At 40.3% G+C, this 13906-nt stretch overlaps 1 protein-coding gene across 3 annotated transcripts in view; it reads left to right on the top strand.

Moving 5' to 3' along the window:
• ADGRD1 (adhesion G protein-coupled receptor D1) overlaps positions 1–13906 on the top strand; it is a 160651-nt gene that overhangs the window by 81725 nt on the left and 65020 nt on the right. For all 3 annotated transcript variants that reach the window (XM_037376884.1, XM_037376893.1, XM_037376876.1), the window contains 2 exons: positions 7884–7957; positions 9889–10012. In XM_037376884.1, the coding sequence (XP_037232781.1) occupies positions 7884–7957; positions 9889–10012 (198 nt within the window). The remainder of the gene's footprint in view (positions 1–7883; positions 7958–9888; positions 10013–13906) is intronic.

The following is a 13906-nucleotide window of genomic DNA, read 5'->3' as shown; positions in this document are numbered from 1 at the left end:
ATAGAAGGAACATCTGCTTCTCGTTTTTGAAAAGCAATACATTTTTAATATAATAATGCAGAGTAGCAGAAAAAAGCAGAGCAAAAGGAAACAAAAAAATTAACAAAAGACTTTGTCATCTCTTTTACTAAGCAGTTTTGGAAATGTATCATGGACTTGTATCAGCGTGACTACAAAATCTACTTTAATATGCTGATTGTAAGAAGGGTGGGGAAAACCTGAAACAATATCTCGTTCCCTCATCCAAAAAGGCTGGTAAGCTTCTAGCAGTGTTCATGACTGGAGTACTGCAAGGCTGGTGGATGTTTGCACAGACAACTTTGTAAGTATTTGGCTTTATTTGCGTTAAAAATGGTGTTTTCACGGGGCCTAGGAGTGCAGAAGTAGTATAAAGCAACATAGTCTTGGACCAGAGGAATGAATATGACAACCAGTTGCATTAATAGTCAGCTTTGGCAAGTAGTACCTCACAAAATTTTCTCCTGGAAGAACCAGGCCAAATGCCTGGGTTTGAGGTAGTTTTGTATTGTTAGCTTTGCTTCATCCATGCTCAAAGATTACTTTCAGCCTGGCCCATCTAACTTCAGATTCGGTAAAACAGATCAGAACATAAAAAGACATACATGAGATCTTGGTTAGGTGAGAACGACCCCGTAGGATTTGGTGTTTATGGCCTCTCAGCAGTCTCCACTTCGGGTAGGTCTACCAATGAAAACAATTATATATTTCCTTTGATTTATTTATTTGCCAGTCAAACAAACGCTTCCTGAGCCCTGACAATCAAGCTGGGTTCTTCTTCTGTCTGTTTTGAAGTCCTGGTAGCTCTGAGTGTGTGCCGGATGGGAGGGGAGATGACAAAAGCAGAAAAGCTGCTCTGCTGGGCTTTGCATTACATTAAGAACAAAATAAGGTCTTTTAAGCAATGAGTAACGGCTTCAACATGGGCTCCCTGAGATGCATTTAAATTACTTGATTTAAATTAGATCTCGTTGGAGCCAGACTGCATTCATTAATTTTGGAGAGGTAATATCTGGTTGGAGGTTACACCCTGAGTCATCTGGAGGCAATGCAGAGTGTCCCAACAAGTTTGATGACCCTGGCTTTGTGTAAACAGTTCTATCAATAACACGCAGGAAGGAAACTGGCTCTTGCTCTCTCATGTGAATTGACTTGCTAAAACTTGAAGTGGTGCAAAGACGTGTCCCAGGTGTTTCAGTATCGGTGACTTAACTTTGCACTCCTTAGTCCATCCTTAGATGTCTAAATCATGTGCAGGTTTAGAGGGCTATGTATTTGTAAATTTTTTTCTTACATATGGATGTACTGTTTTAACTGTAAAGGCATATCAAAACTGTCTGACTGCTGTATTGCTATTTACCTAAATGAGACTATTTCTAGAGAGAGAATATTAATATTTGCACTTTGTCTTTCTTTGGAACAGAGCTGTGTTTTAAGGGACATGAGAAATAATTTCTTCAATTAAGCTTTAAGGCAGCTTTTCCTACAGGTCATCAGTTCAGTCCTGTGTTTATTGGAGCTTATGGAAAGGCTGCCATGCTGAGCCCCATTTCTCACTGACTGGCATTTAAAATTTTTAAACATCAAATATTTACTCATGTAAGTAGGTTGCTGCCCAAATTGAATTTCAAAGGTCCTTATCCTGCAGTTTCTATTTGTGCATGCTTTCCATTGAAGTCAGTTCCATGCATCTCTAATATAAATGAACCTTCTTCTTTCTGTGGCTATTTTTCAACCTTTCTGTGCTTTCCATTTATTATCATGATTTACAACAATATGGTAAATATTATTAATCCAGATTGCAGTCAATGGGAGTTTGGCGTGGTTTTACACTGTGGTACTGCATCTTCAATAGTTTTGGCTTCCAAGCTGAAAGAATTTGGCATGCAACTGCTTGTCACTGCCTCGTGTTTACAAATACATACAAAATGCTCATCATGCCCATATGCATCAGGCCAAAGAGAAAGAAAAAAGGGAAGAAATATATTGTTATATATTTGAGATCTTTGAAATTGAGGAATGTATGGAAGCATAGTCTATAGAGGATACGCGGCTTAATGAGGCTGAGCAAGGTACTTTGTGCTCAGAAATTCCTGAGTCCAGGCCTCAGTGCTGACCCACTGATGCCGTGCTAGCTGTCTGAGGGATCTATGTGAATATAACTTCTATGTTAGGATGGGGATTTTTTAGCTGTAAAATTAAAGCCATTTGGGAGCTATGCATGTGTGTCTAGGGAGATTATAATTTTAACTCAATTTTGCCAAAATGGTAGCTTTCCTTGAGTAGTTTGGGAATAACTTTTATACTATTTAGCACCCAAACAGAGAGAACAGCTACTGCTCTTTTAATGCTGTCATGACATTGCACCTAGAATACATTCAGCAATCACTGCCTCAGCTTTTCTAGGTGCCATGAAGCCTATCTGTGCTATAAGCAGGTAACTTGAAGTGGGTCAAAGAGAGAAGCTGAAGAAAGGTGAGCACCAAGTAATAGTTTCAGTTCCTGTCGCTTATAAGGAACTGTCCTACAGATGCACAGTGCCTGACAGCCCACACTGAGATCTGTAAGTGGTTGAATGTTGTCTTGGCAGCTGTTGGATGAAACCCCTTGTTTGCTGCCATAAGAAAGATGGGATCCTGTTAAGAGGACGGTGTTTTTATTCTAAAGGGATGTGGACTTTCTAGTCTAAGAAAAATAGCAAAATCCTCTGATGCTGTAGATGTTCAGAAGTAACAATTCTTTTTTTTCTATGCACAATAATAAATAATAAAAAGAAAAGTACCAGGACAATTTCCTCATCCACTCCCCTCCTTTCTTTTCTCTCTTTATAAAGTCCCTGTCTAGTAGAGTAGCCAAGATATTTTTCAGTCTGTTGCTCATGGGTTTTTTCATTACTTTTTTTGTTCTCACACTGCTTGCCCAATACAGCAGCTGTTAAATGGAGAACTCTTGAGAACTAAGGAAGGCTATTGGTGCAGTATTTGATTAACAGTGTTTTTACAGGAAATTGATGCATCAACTGTTCTGAATCTTAGACAAAGGAAGGATCAAACCTGATCCATGTTTGGTTACATATGGCAACATTTTCTAATTTCAGATGTCTTTATAGCCTCTGATATTTCACTGTTTTTTTCCTTTATATTGTTGTATGTCTCACTCTTGCACCCTTTGTGATAGCATGGATTTTTTTTTTTAACTGTATGATTGTATGATTAAGAAATACATTCAGTGAGCTGTTGTGTTGACCCTGGGAGCCTACAGTGTTTTGCTCTTGCTTCAGTGTGTGTTGGCAGAGCTCTGACAACAGTGGGGCAGCTAAAGGTCTGGCTTTTATGCATAACACACTGAAACTCCTTATTCATCAGCTAAATTATTTTTTGTACAATTTGTAACATTGTTTTCATTACATATGCTAGTTACATCTTGGGGTGAATCAGTCAAACAGACTTTAAATTGAAACAGTTGAGTGGTCTAAGCCCAAGGCCTGTTGCAATGCAGTTTTCTCACAGCTTGGAAGAAAACATAGAAGCCACTATAGAAACAGGTGATTATTCTTTCTTTCTGTCTGTCTGTCTTTTTCCAGGGAACTGAGCAGATGAATGTACCTTAAAGTTTTAATTTTCTAGGGAATTAGAAGTAGATCGTATAAGGTGGAAAGGAAAGTCAGTAAACCGTGTGGCCCTGCACAGGTCATGCTAACAGGATGTCACAGTCAGGACAGGATATCCTTAAATTAGAAGCATCATTTTGTCTCCAGTTTGATCCATAAACCAGAATTAAAAGTGCTTTTGGTTCATACACCTGTAAGAATATTTCAGCGGGGCTGTGGACTTGCACAACAAACACAGGCATACTGACAAGAGGCTTGTTTGTCTTGGTGCCTTTTCTTGCCACCTTCAAAATAATCCATGGTATTCTTGGAGATTGAGAAGACAAGGCTTCAAAATCTCTGAATTAGGCAAAACACTGTATATTTGAAACAGGCAAGTGAACTCCAAATTTAACTTAATAGAGTAGATTATCAACTGCTTTGGACAAGAAGTCCAACACCCAACGTTTTGGGCTTGGAGCTGCTGAGTTTAGATCAATGGCAGGTCTGGCCCACAGAGTTGTCCTTCACATTGGAGAAAAATACATATTGAATTAGAAGGTGCACACCCTCCTCCCTTGGTGGCCACCACTATGCAGCTAAATATTTGCTTTTTAAATTCAGGGGAGGAGAGGACAAACAAGCTAATCTCATAAAGGTTCACCCCACCCTCTTCTTGGCTCCTCTTCCTTGGCTAGCCTTCCCAGCAGCAGCTGGCTGACTCTTTTTCTTCTGCTGTTGTGTTCATGACATTTCCTGCAACTAGCTTTTCCTGAAGGTTTCCAGCAGTCCTTTGAGCGGCCCCGCTGTGCCCCACCCCCTCCCCCACCCCCCCCACCCCCCCTGCTTTTTTGGCCTCTTCACCCACAAGCCATGGCCCTGTGCCTAGTTCCCAGCAGTGTAAGTACCGTAGCCCCATCACACATCCATGCATATCCTCCATATGCTCTCAAATCATACAATGAGTTTCTGTGGTTTGCTTGTAAGTCTGACTAATTTACTGAGGGTCAGTGGTTAGTGTAAGGGATGCTGAACAGCCTTGATGTAAACAGAGACAGTCCTTCCTCCAGATACCTGCGCCATCAGGCAGACATAGAGTTTCCATTCTTTCTCAGTGACAAGAGGTTGATTTCCCCTTTTAATGAGGAAAACATTTCTTAATTTCTTTTTCTTTGAAGAAACTGCTTGTACCCCTCTCCACGCAGAAGGACTGATGTAAAGAACCCAGATTAGGGAGAACTGATGCACAGATCCTGGATTACTTAGCGTGCTGGTACTTTCCCTCTCCACACTACTGAAAGAAGCATAAACTGTCCTTTCACAGGCTTTTATAAAAATACTTAAGTGACTTAATCTTTTAGTGTAAAAGCCTACTTGTATATTAAACTTTCTGTTATCGATGTCATGAAATCGATATCCTCAGTGCTACACTGTCCAAGTCCCATATAAGCTGTCACACAGTTTAGCTTAAGAAATGCGGTATTGAGGTACAGTCAGTTCATTTTTCATAGGTTAGGGAGTGCTTTGAAGTAGAACCGTTGAAGATCACAAGAGGGTTTATTCCTTATTGTATCCAGTTTGCTATATATTGGGGGGCTCTCTGTTCTGGTGACGGTTTTGTTGCAGAACTTTCAGTGAAGTCTGAGAAGGCAAATATTTGATGCAGTTGTCATAAATGGCACGGAAGATCCTTGTGAGGCCTATGTCATGTGTGTCAAAACATGGGACGCATAAGAGAAGTAAACAGGCAGATTGCTATGGACCCTTCTTGTATATGCGTTCTTTATCTGTTCTTTTTTCCATGTGGGTACACACACAGTTCTGGACAGCTCAGACTGTGTAGCCTCTGTTGGTGTAGTTCTTTGTCTAATGAGTGACATCTGTGTTTAAGAGTTAAAGATGGAGAAACCCAATATTTTTTCCCTTGTCAGAGATAACTGAGGGTAAAACATACATCTGGGTTTTATTTGTGTAATAAGATTCACAACTGAAGTACTGCATCTTCTTCCAACCTGACCCTGCGGTGCCCTTTCCATTTGGTGTATTAAGAATCAAGATTTATTTAGAGATATCTTACAAATCAGAAATGACAGATATTGTACAATCTTAGCTGTTATTACAGCAGATCTCTTTCCCCCCCGCCCCTTTCCACCAGTGTTTGTCTGCCATGGAAGTGAAGTAATTTGAAATACAAACTGACTGTGGATTCTTTCAGTTGCGTACTTCAGGAAAGCTATAGACATGATGGACATAACATTATACAGCATAATGGGCAAGCATTACGCTGCCTGCCCTTGCTGCTGGTAAAACAGAATGAACTCTGCCAGCAAAACTCCAAAGTAACTGCAGTTGCAGCAGGCGGTTTTCCAGCTGTGGGTTATGGATCATTAGTTTTCTGTAGTTTCTGAACTAGTGTTCTTCAGGAACGCTCTTGAGCAGCGAGAGGTGGGATTAAGTGAAGGAAGCAGTTTCTTAAAGACACCCTGTATTTCGTAGGTGGTTTGGCAGGTGTACAGGACCCCTGCCATTGTTAAAGGTGAGGTTTGTGGGGGGGCACTTCCTGAAAGGAATGGGAAGTTCAGAACTGATGGATCTAGCAGGGACCGTACCAGTTTGATGCTGAAGCCTTGCATGGGGCCTTCACAGGGCAGACAGCGATGAGGAAGGGCTTTCACAGGTGAGATTAATACACTCCTCTGTATTAATCAATAAATCAATATCATATACTTGGTTTTACTGCATCTTTCAGCACAGCAGGAAAGTAAGTGGCATGAGCAGATTGGGGGTTAGATGAGTAAGATATTTCTTGGTGATGCAGGTTGTGAATCTTGTCCCATTATCACTTCCCACTGTGGCACGCTTGCAAGGCTGTGAGGCTTCACTGTTTCCTTTGCTCCCCTTGTGGAAAAAGGCTACAGGATGTCACCAGAGCCAAAGAGGACAATGGAGGCCCCTGGCAGATAAGTGGCAGTCTTTCCTCTTCATGAAGCTCCACTTCTGTGAGTGCCTGACCTGCAGTCTCAGCTGTTTCTACAATGAAGGCTTAGGGAAAACAGGGTGGGTCAAGGATCTAGAAATTGTGTGGGGATGTTGTTCAGGCAGATAAGGAAATTCCACTTACGTTACCCAGAGATGTGAGTTAAGAAGAAGTAAATGGCCTTATCTACAGTATAGATACTTGAAGTGTGTGGAAATCCAGTATGAATGTGCGAATGTCCTGGCTTAGGCAGAAACGGTTTATTATCACTGGTGAGAAGGGAGCTGTGCTACCTTGTGCCTGACACTCGTTGTTGGACTCGTGGGAGAGGAGAAGGAAAATTGCATCAGGGACTTATTGTACTTGGTTGAGTTTTTTCAGCATGATCAGGCAGTGGGGTTTTTTTTCCTTCTTTCTCTAAAACAAGGAAATAAATACTTGGTTATCTTTTGGCTTGACAGCAGAATTGTGTTGCAATAATCCAAGGGCTGTTAATTCACCAGTGATTTGTTTATGTTGAAGACTCTTGTAATTAAAAAAGTGCCTTAAGGTAGGGTCCAACACAATGTGGACTTTGGGGATTTATGTATTAGAAAGGATTGAACAGATCCTGGAAATCCTCTTATTTTGCATATTTTATCTGTTATTTCATTCCAATATAATCTGGATTATTTTGTCACAAAGCTGGTGTAACGGGAGTGGAGAATGGAGTCTCAAAGCTTCCTGAATGGAAGAGATTGAGTTAGCGGCTAGATCTGTTCATGTAAGATAGAAATGATGTGATTATAATGCTAAGGTGTGTTAAAATCCTGAATTATGGCATTGTTCTTTCAGTTTGTTTTGAAATAATCACTGTTGTGGGAAGAAAATGTCTGTGAGTTGGTCATTGTAATACACATATTTCAGTATTATTAATCCTAAAATGTGAGATTTTTATTACCCAATGAGAACAAAACCCAACAAAGCCAAATATATGCTGAAGAATAACACCCCAGTCCTGTAAAAATTAGTGCATATATTTGTGCTTATATACAATAAATAATCCAGGTTTGCTATTTACTTAAATGAGACACAGATTTAAAGTGACATGAGTTTAATCCCAGACTGAATATCAGCCTTTGCATGTGTGGAGTTCGTTGTAAATCTATGAAGACTGACAAAATTTGCTTTCAGTTATGGTGTGTTAATCCAGAATAAGTCTATTGAAGTTATTATAGCAATGAGAATTTAAAGTCGTTGAATGGTGGAATTTAGTTCTTTTTAAGCATTCCTTCAGGGTTTGTATTTTCTTTCTTGCAGACTCCCAGACAGTACAGCCAAGCACTAAATAAGAGTAACAGAGTTCATCTTTACTGTGCGTTTCTGGACTACAGGTATGTTATGTAATTTCAAATTATTTAACTTGGTTTAATTAAATTACATTTAGTCTGTGGTGATATTTGTTACCTATATTCTTCTTGTTCTCTTTCATTCATGGAAATAGTGAAAGAAATGAAGCCACTGGTTTACAAAAAACACAGTCTGATAGTGGCTTCTTACCATAAACAGGAGACTTGTTATTCACAAACCCTTGTTAGGTAGGTAACTGAGAGACTGAAAAATTTTGGAATCACACCTGCGGACTGATACAAACTGTGCTTATCTTGGTTTATGAGTATGTCCACTTGGGCAGATGCTTGGATGTTTTAAGATGGCAAACCTCCAGCAGAGCTATTGCTTTCACTGGATCTGTGCCTGTGTCACAGCATCATGTGAGATCAGTATTTCAGAGCTGTAAATTTTGGCCAGTGCATAGAATGGAGAAATACTATGCCCCTGAATGCAAATCAGAAAATAAAGGAAATAAATACCACCCTAAATTTCACTCAGAAAATAGGCACTATGGAAAAGCAGTAGCTCTTTGTTTTTTAGCTCTGAATATATTTCATCTGTGTTTTATTTCCAATCACGCTGCTCTTACTGAATTAATTGAGAAAGAATAGAAACTGTGAATTTTGAGTTTAATGGGGATTAACAGTTTTTGAGCCATAATGGTATAAGCTAATTGATGTAGCAGTGGCCCGCAATGCTGTGTTCCCTGCTATCCGGCATGCACATGGGAAGGTCACTGTAATTGTTTTATTGAAGTTTTGTTTCAAGTATGTTGAACTGTCCCAGCTGTTGGCAGTTACTTGTTGTTATGGTTACTCACAAATTACGACAGATTAGAAACAGATTTTACTGAAGTGAATTAATACGGTTAGGGCATTGTTCCCGTTCTGTTTTCCGTTGGGGCTCGGGCCCTTGAGGCTTTGCCTGAGGATAGAAACTGAAATATGAAATCTGTGCTTCCAAATGAGTTTTGTGTCAAGATGGTCTTATTCCCTAGTGCATGGTAGTTAAAGAATAAGCAGTTGGTTTTTGACCTACAAGAGACTCCCTTTGAGAACTTAAGGAGGTCCCAAAGGACAGAAGAAGAGTTGAGTAATACCTATCTTTATAATAAGCACCAAGAAAAATACAGATCACTCAGTCCAGCTTCAGAACCCAGAATAATATCAAACGTAATAAATGGCTAAGAAGCAGGCATTTTGGGAGGGTGACCTACGGTGCCTGAGCCCATGGAGCCCCCCTAGATGCATGCCTGTGGCTTCTGTGTCCCCACTCCAGCGCAGGGCTGCCATGGCACAGGGGGTTCTGGGTTTCCCTGGCCCCATGAAAAGGCAGGCTCATGAGGACCACTTTGTGCGCAGCCCTGGGCCCAGGCCATGCAGCCAGCCTAGCCATATTCCCCTTGGAGCAGGAGCTGCTTTTGCTGCCCCTGAGGATGAAGTGACAAAAAAGAATTGGCATGGATGGGTCACTAGAAATCACATTCAATCAGTCTGAATTGCTTTGACGGGACGAGTGTGCCAGCGGATAAGGGAGAGGCAGCAGATATGAAACGTTGACCTTTTCGACTTGTGTGAGATTACTGACCTGTCTGATATTACAGTTCTCAGCGTACAGAAATTTGGATCTAGGTGAAATACCATAAATGCGCTACACAATGTAAAGCAAAAAAATGTAGCTGTCATTCATTGGTTATAAAACTGGGAAGGAAGCTCTAGAGACACTCATGTAGGGATCTGACCTGGGTCCTGTTCCAGTGTTTTTCATGACTATTTTCATGATGAAATTGAGAAGACATAGCAGTATTTTGGATGATCCAGCCCAAGATGGCTTTCAAACCTTTTTATCTTCTGTATACTAAAATGCACATCAAATTAGCCTGTGTAAGATGCATTTTGATAAAGATTATGTTCCATTTTTGTGTGCTTTGCAGCAATGGAACTGGTGTTTGGTCTAATGAAGGTTGTGTGCGCCGGAGCGGGGACCTCAACTACTCAGTGTGTCATTGTAACCACCTCACTAACTTTGCCATTCTGATGCAAGTGGTGCCTCTGAAGGTGAGATTAAGCAAAGGGGTAAATCTGTTAAAAATGAAAGCATAAATACATCAGTTGCATCCTCACACCACATCAGTAAGTGATTGGAATCGGACTAACTTTTTGCCCAACTCAGGTTTACTCCACATCTTGCTTTCTGCGATGATATTACAATACTTCTTGGTATTTTCTGCAACTTTTGGTTACTGAAATGGAGCAAGAAGTGAAACACGTCTGAGGTGGGTGGGAATTCTCTTTACTTTATTCTCACCCTTTTGACATGATTCCTTAAAAGTACTACGCAGGAAAAGCATACAGTGTATTAGAGGACGTTGTACAGAGATGATCCTGGCTTTTATAATTTGTTTTCAAGACAGACAGCCAAGATGTGGCTGTTTAAGGGTTTTGGTAACTAGATTGGTGGAATATGAATAGCTGAGCTTGAAGTCCATGTGAAATAAACTCTGCTGCCAGCTGGCCCCTGCCATTGTCTCTGCCAGCTTTCCAAGTGCCTCCCTGCTGCTCTTTCTTCACCTTGTTGCCGAGCAGGGGCTTGTGTAGAAAAGGAGCATGTGAAAGAAAATGATGCTTTAGAGCTGGGAGTTGAACCCCTTAGATATAGTTTTCACTATGCTCGGTTCCTTTGTCCAAGGAGTTATCAAGCCTCTTTGCAGTTGGAATATGACACTTTCCCTGTTTACCCAGGACCTTATGCTTGCTATTTATACTCATCACTGGTTTCAGATGAAGCTTGGATGGCAAACACATTGCTCTCCTCACTAGACATGTTCTTCTCTTCATGATACCTTGCTATGCCTTCAGATTTCCTCAGAGATGGAGCAGAGTGTCAGCTCCTTGCTAGTGAAGTGCTGTTTTGTTTCCGCTGGAGGACTCCCTCTCCAAAACTCAGCACTAAGCAAGGTCAATCCCGTCCTGGATCTTAGCAGACAAACAGCACTTCCATAAGCATGGGAAATATATTTTTTTACTGTTTTATTTGGGTGTGCTACTGTCAGGGAGGATCCAATGGAGATATTGATGAAGCCTTGCTCCAGACAGCCCTTGGTTAATAAATTTTGAATGTATAATATAAATAATTTACAAACTGTACATTTAAAGAAAAGTGTATTAACTGTCTGTCAAATTTATACTGTCTGGCACATTCTCAGCTTTCTACAGACACCATCCTAATAACGTGAATTAATAGACTGAAGAAGAGCTTCAGTAGGACAGTAGGAGTCCTGCTGTCACATTTATCACTGTGTGCTGCTAACAAGCGTGGTGTCCTCTGTGGTACAGCTAGAGGGTTTTTGTCAACGCTGTTGGCACGGATGCACCAACTATATTGGCCATGTCTCAGGCTCCTGTTAATTGGTTTGAATGATGGGTTTGGTCCTTTTTTAGGCTGCAGCTTTGCCGAGACAGCTACTGCTGCAGGATAGGCTGCATGTGCTCGTGAGGGCGGCACAGAGGTTCCTGCAGATAGATAGAAAAATTAGCTTACAGTGTAAGGGAGCTCTAGTTAGGGTTATATCACTGAGCAGCACCGCAGTCTCTTTGAGGAATAAATCATTCCAGACTGCTATTAGGAGTTACTGATTCAGTAACAATGTTAGCACAACTACTCACCTGGTAATCCTGGTTACATAGTGTAATGCCATTGAAGTCAGGGTCACAGTCTGGAACAAAGAGCTATCCAAAGAGCTTGATTAATACCCACAGCCCTTTGTATTAGTCAAACGGTTTGAAGATTTGGGGTAGCTTGTTCGGGTCACCCAGTTTTTATCTAACCATTATTACCTTAATTACTTGTAATGGCCCTCATGACCCCAGCTGGTTTCCAAGTATCATTTTTCTAGGTACTCTTTGTACTGATAATAAAATGCAGCTTTGCCTGAAGAGCTTCTCATCTTGTGAGACAAAAGTAGCATGGGAGAAACGGCAATTATTAACCTTGGTTTAAAGAGCAGTGTACAGAGATTTAGCCAGGATTAAACAAGGCATCCACCAATTAAATGTCATTGAAAGATTAGTGGACTATCCACTGGGGAATAATTCTGAAAGGTCTGACTTTCAAACAAATAGGTTTGAGATTGTCACGATTAGTGGGACGCTGCAATAAGTTTTAGTATTACGCAGTATTAGTAATCGGAGATCAAAGATACTTCATATGAAAGTTTTTGGAATTAAGCTTTCCTAAAGAGATCTGAAATGCATAACTAGGAAAGGCTGGGTGTGAATGGACTGTCCAGTTCCTCAAAGTCATTTAACGGTTCTGTTTTAAATATTTTCTCCCTACTTAACTTTTTGGTCTAATGCATTTGCATCTGCCAAAGTTTGTGCAGAATGTTTTTGCATTGCTTTTTTATTTTTTTCCTTTATAATTTAGAAAACAAAATGAAAGTGCTGCTGAGGTGTTACATGGATGTGTGAGATACACAGATAGTCACTTTGATGCATAAAAGCCTTCCTTATGTGACATTGTATTGTAAAAGTCTGGATAAAATAGTTTAGTTTTTTTTTTAATGAAACTTAATTCCCATCATTTTCTGTTGTATTTTGACCCCTCCCACCTAAAATCCCATTTCTGAACAGAAAAAGAAGGGAATTTATAAATTTTTGGCAAGAAAAGTGAAATGCTTACAGGTGAGAGACAAGTATTTCCAGTACAGAGTCTGTATGTTCCTAGTGCAAATCCATGAGAATCTGAAATGCTTGCTGCAGATTTCAATGGAGGAGTGTGCAGGCTAGGTAGAAAAGATACATTCATTTCTAACCTCTTAAAGTTCACTTAAAACCAAATTTTGAATGCACCTCAACTGGCAGAATTTATAAGTGCATTGTAGCGTGGAGAAATTTGGCTTCACAGGTCTGCAGAGTAATGACCCTGAACTACGCCTTGACATGCCTGCTTTGCCCTGCCCTCCATCACCTGCACTAGCTTAATGTTACAGCAAGGTGGCAATGAGCATGGACCCATGGGGAGTCTCAAGTGATGCTGCTGCTTAGAAGCCAATAAAAGATGTCATCCCGTCAGTGTGCTTTGACTCCAGTTCCTCTGGTTTGGCTATTAAGTAGTCCCTCTCTCAGAGTTCATCAGAAAATCTCATCCCAAAATCTTTGTCAAAGACACACCCTTTAAATGGACTGTTCAGGATTATCTTATGATCCTTTAACCAGTGAAAACAAATGCTATCTTCATTGTGCAATTGGCATGAAGTTAAGATTTGGGCAAAGACAATCTTCCTGGCTTTTGAGCTATACAAGCACACTATGCTTAGTTGCAAATTCCTAACACATTTGCTAAGTATTTGCTGCACGTGTCTAAGCAATAGAGCCTACTGAATCAACTAGACAATTGGAAACTTCACCCAGGCGTCCTTGGAACCCTGTTCAGTAAATGTTAAAATGCTGTGGATTTAAACACACTTACATGTTTATTCACCACGTGCTGAAATTCATGAGCCAAGGTTCAAAGGGCCCATATAAACCACCCATTGAAATACTAGATTGTCAGTGCTCTAAGGAATTGTTGCAGTGATGTTGTACTCAGTCTTGAACTTCTGTATATTTTATTTTTCTTTTCATAAATGAAGTCCACAGATAATATGAGACAAGAAAAAGAGAGGGTGGGAGTATGCAATTGCCCACATTTGAATAGTTCTGTTTATATAGCAATTATATATCTGTGGTCTTGTAAGTAGAACTGGATGAAATTTTTTGACATGAACACTATTTTTGACAGATCGTTTATTTTTTGTCTAGAGCCTGTTTCTTACAAAAAGGGATCTGCTTTTCATGAAAATGTAAATAAATTATTGGAAATGGATTGCCTGAAAATTGGAGAGCTTTTCATCAGAAGCTGTATTTTGGTACAAAACCATGACTTCATTCTTCATGGGGATTCTGCTTTGG

This window comes from Falco rusticolus, chromosome 1, assembly GCF_015220075.1.
Source record: "Falco rusticolus isolate bFalRus1 chromosome 1, bFalRus1.pri, whole genome shotgun sequence".
Lineage (NCBI taxonomy): Eukaryota > Metazoa > Chordata > Aves > Falconiformes > Falconidae > Falco > Falco rusticolus.
This window is presented reverse-complemented; position numbering and strand designations above follow the sequence as displayed.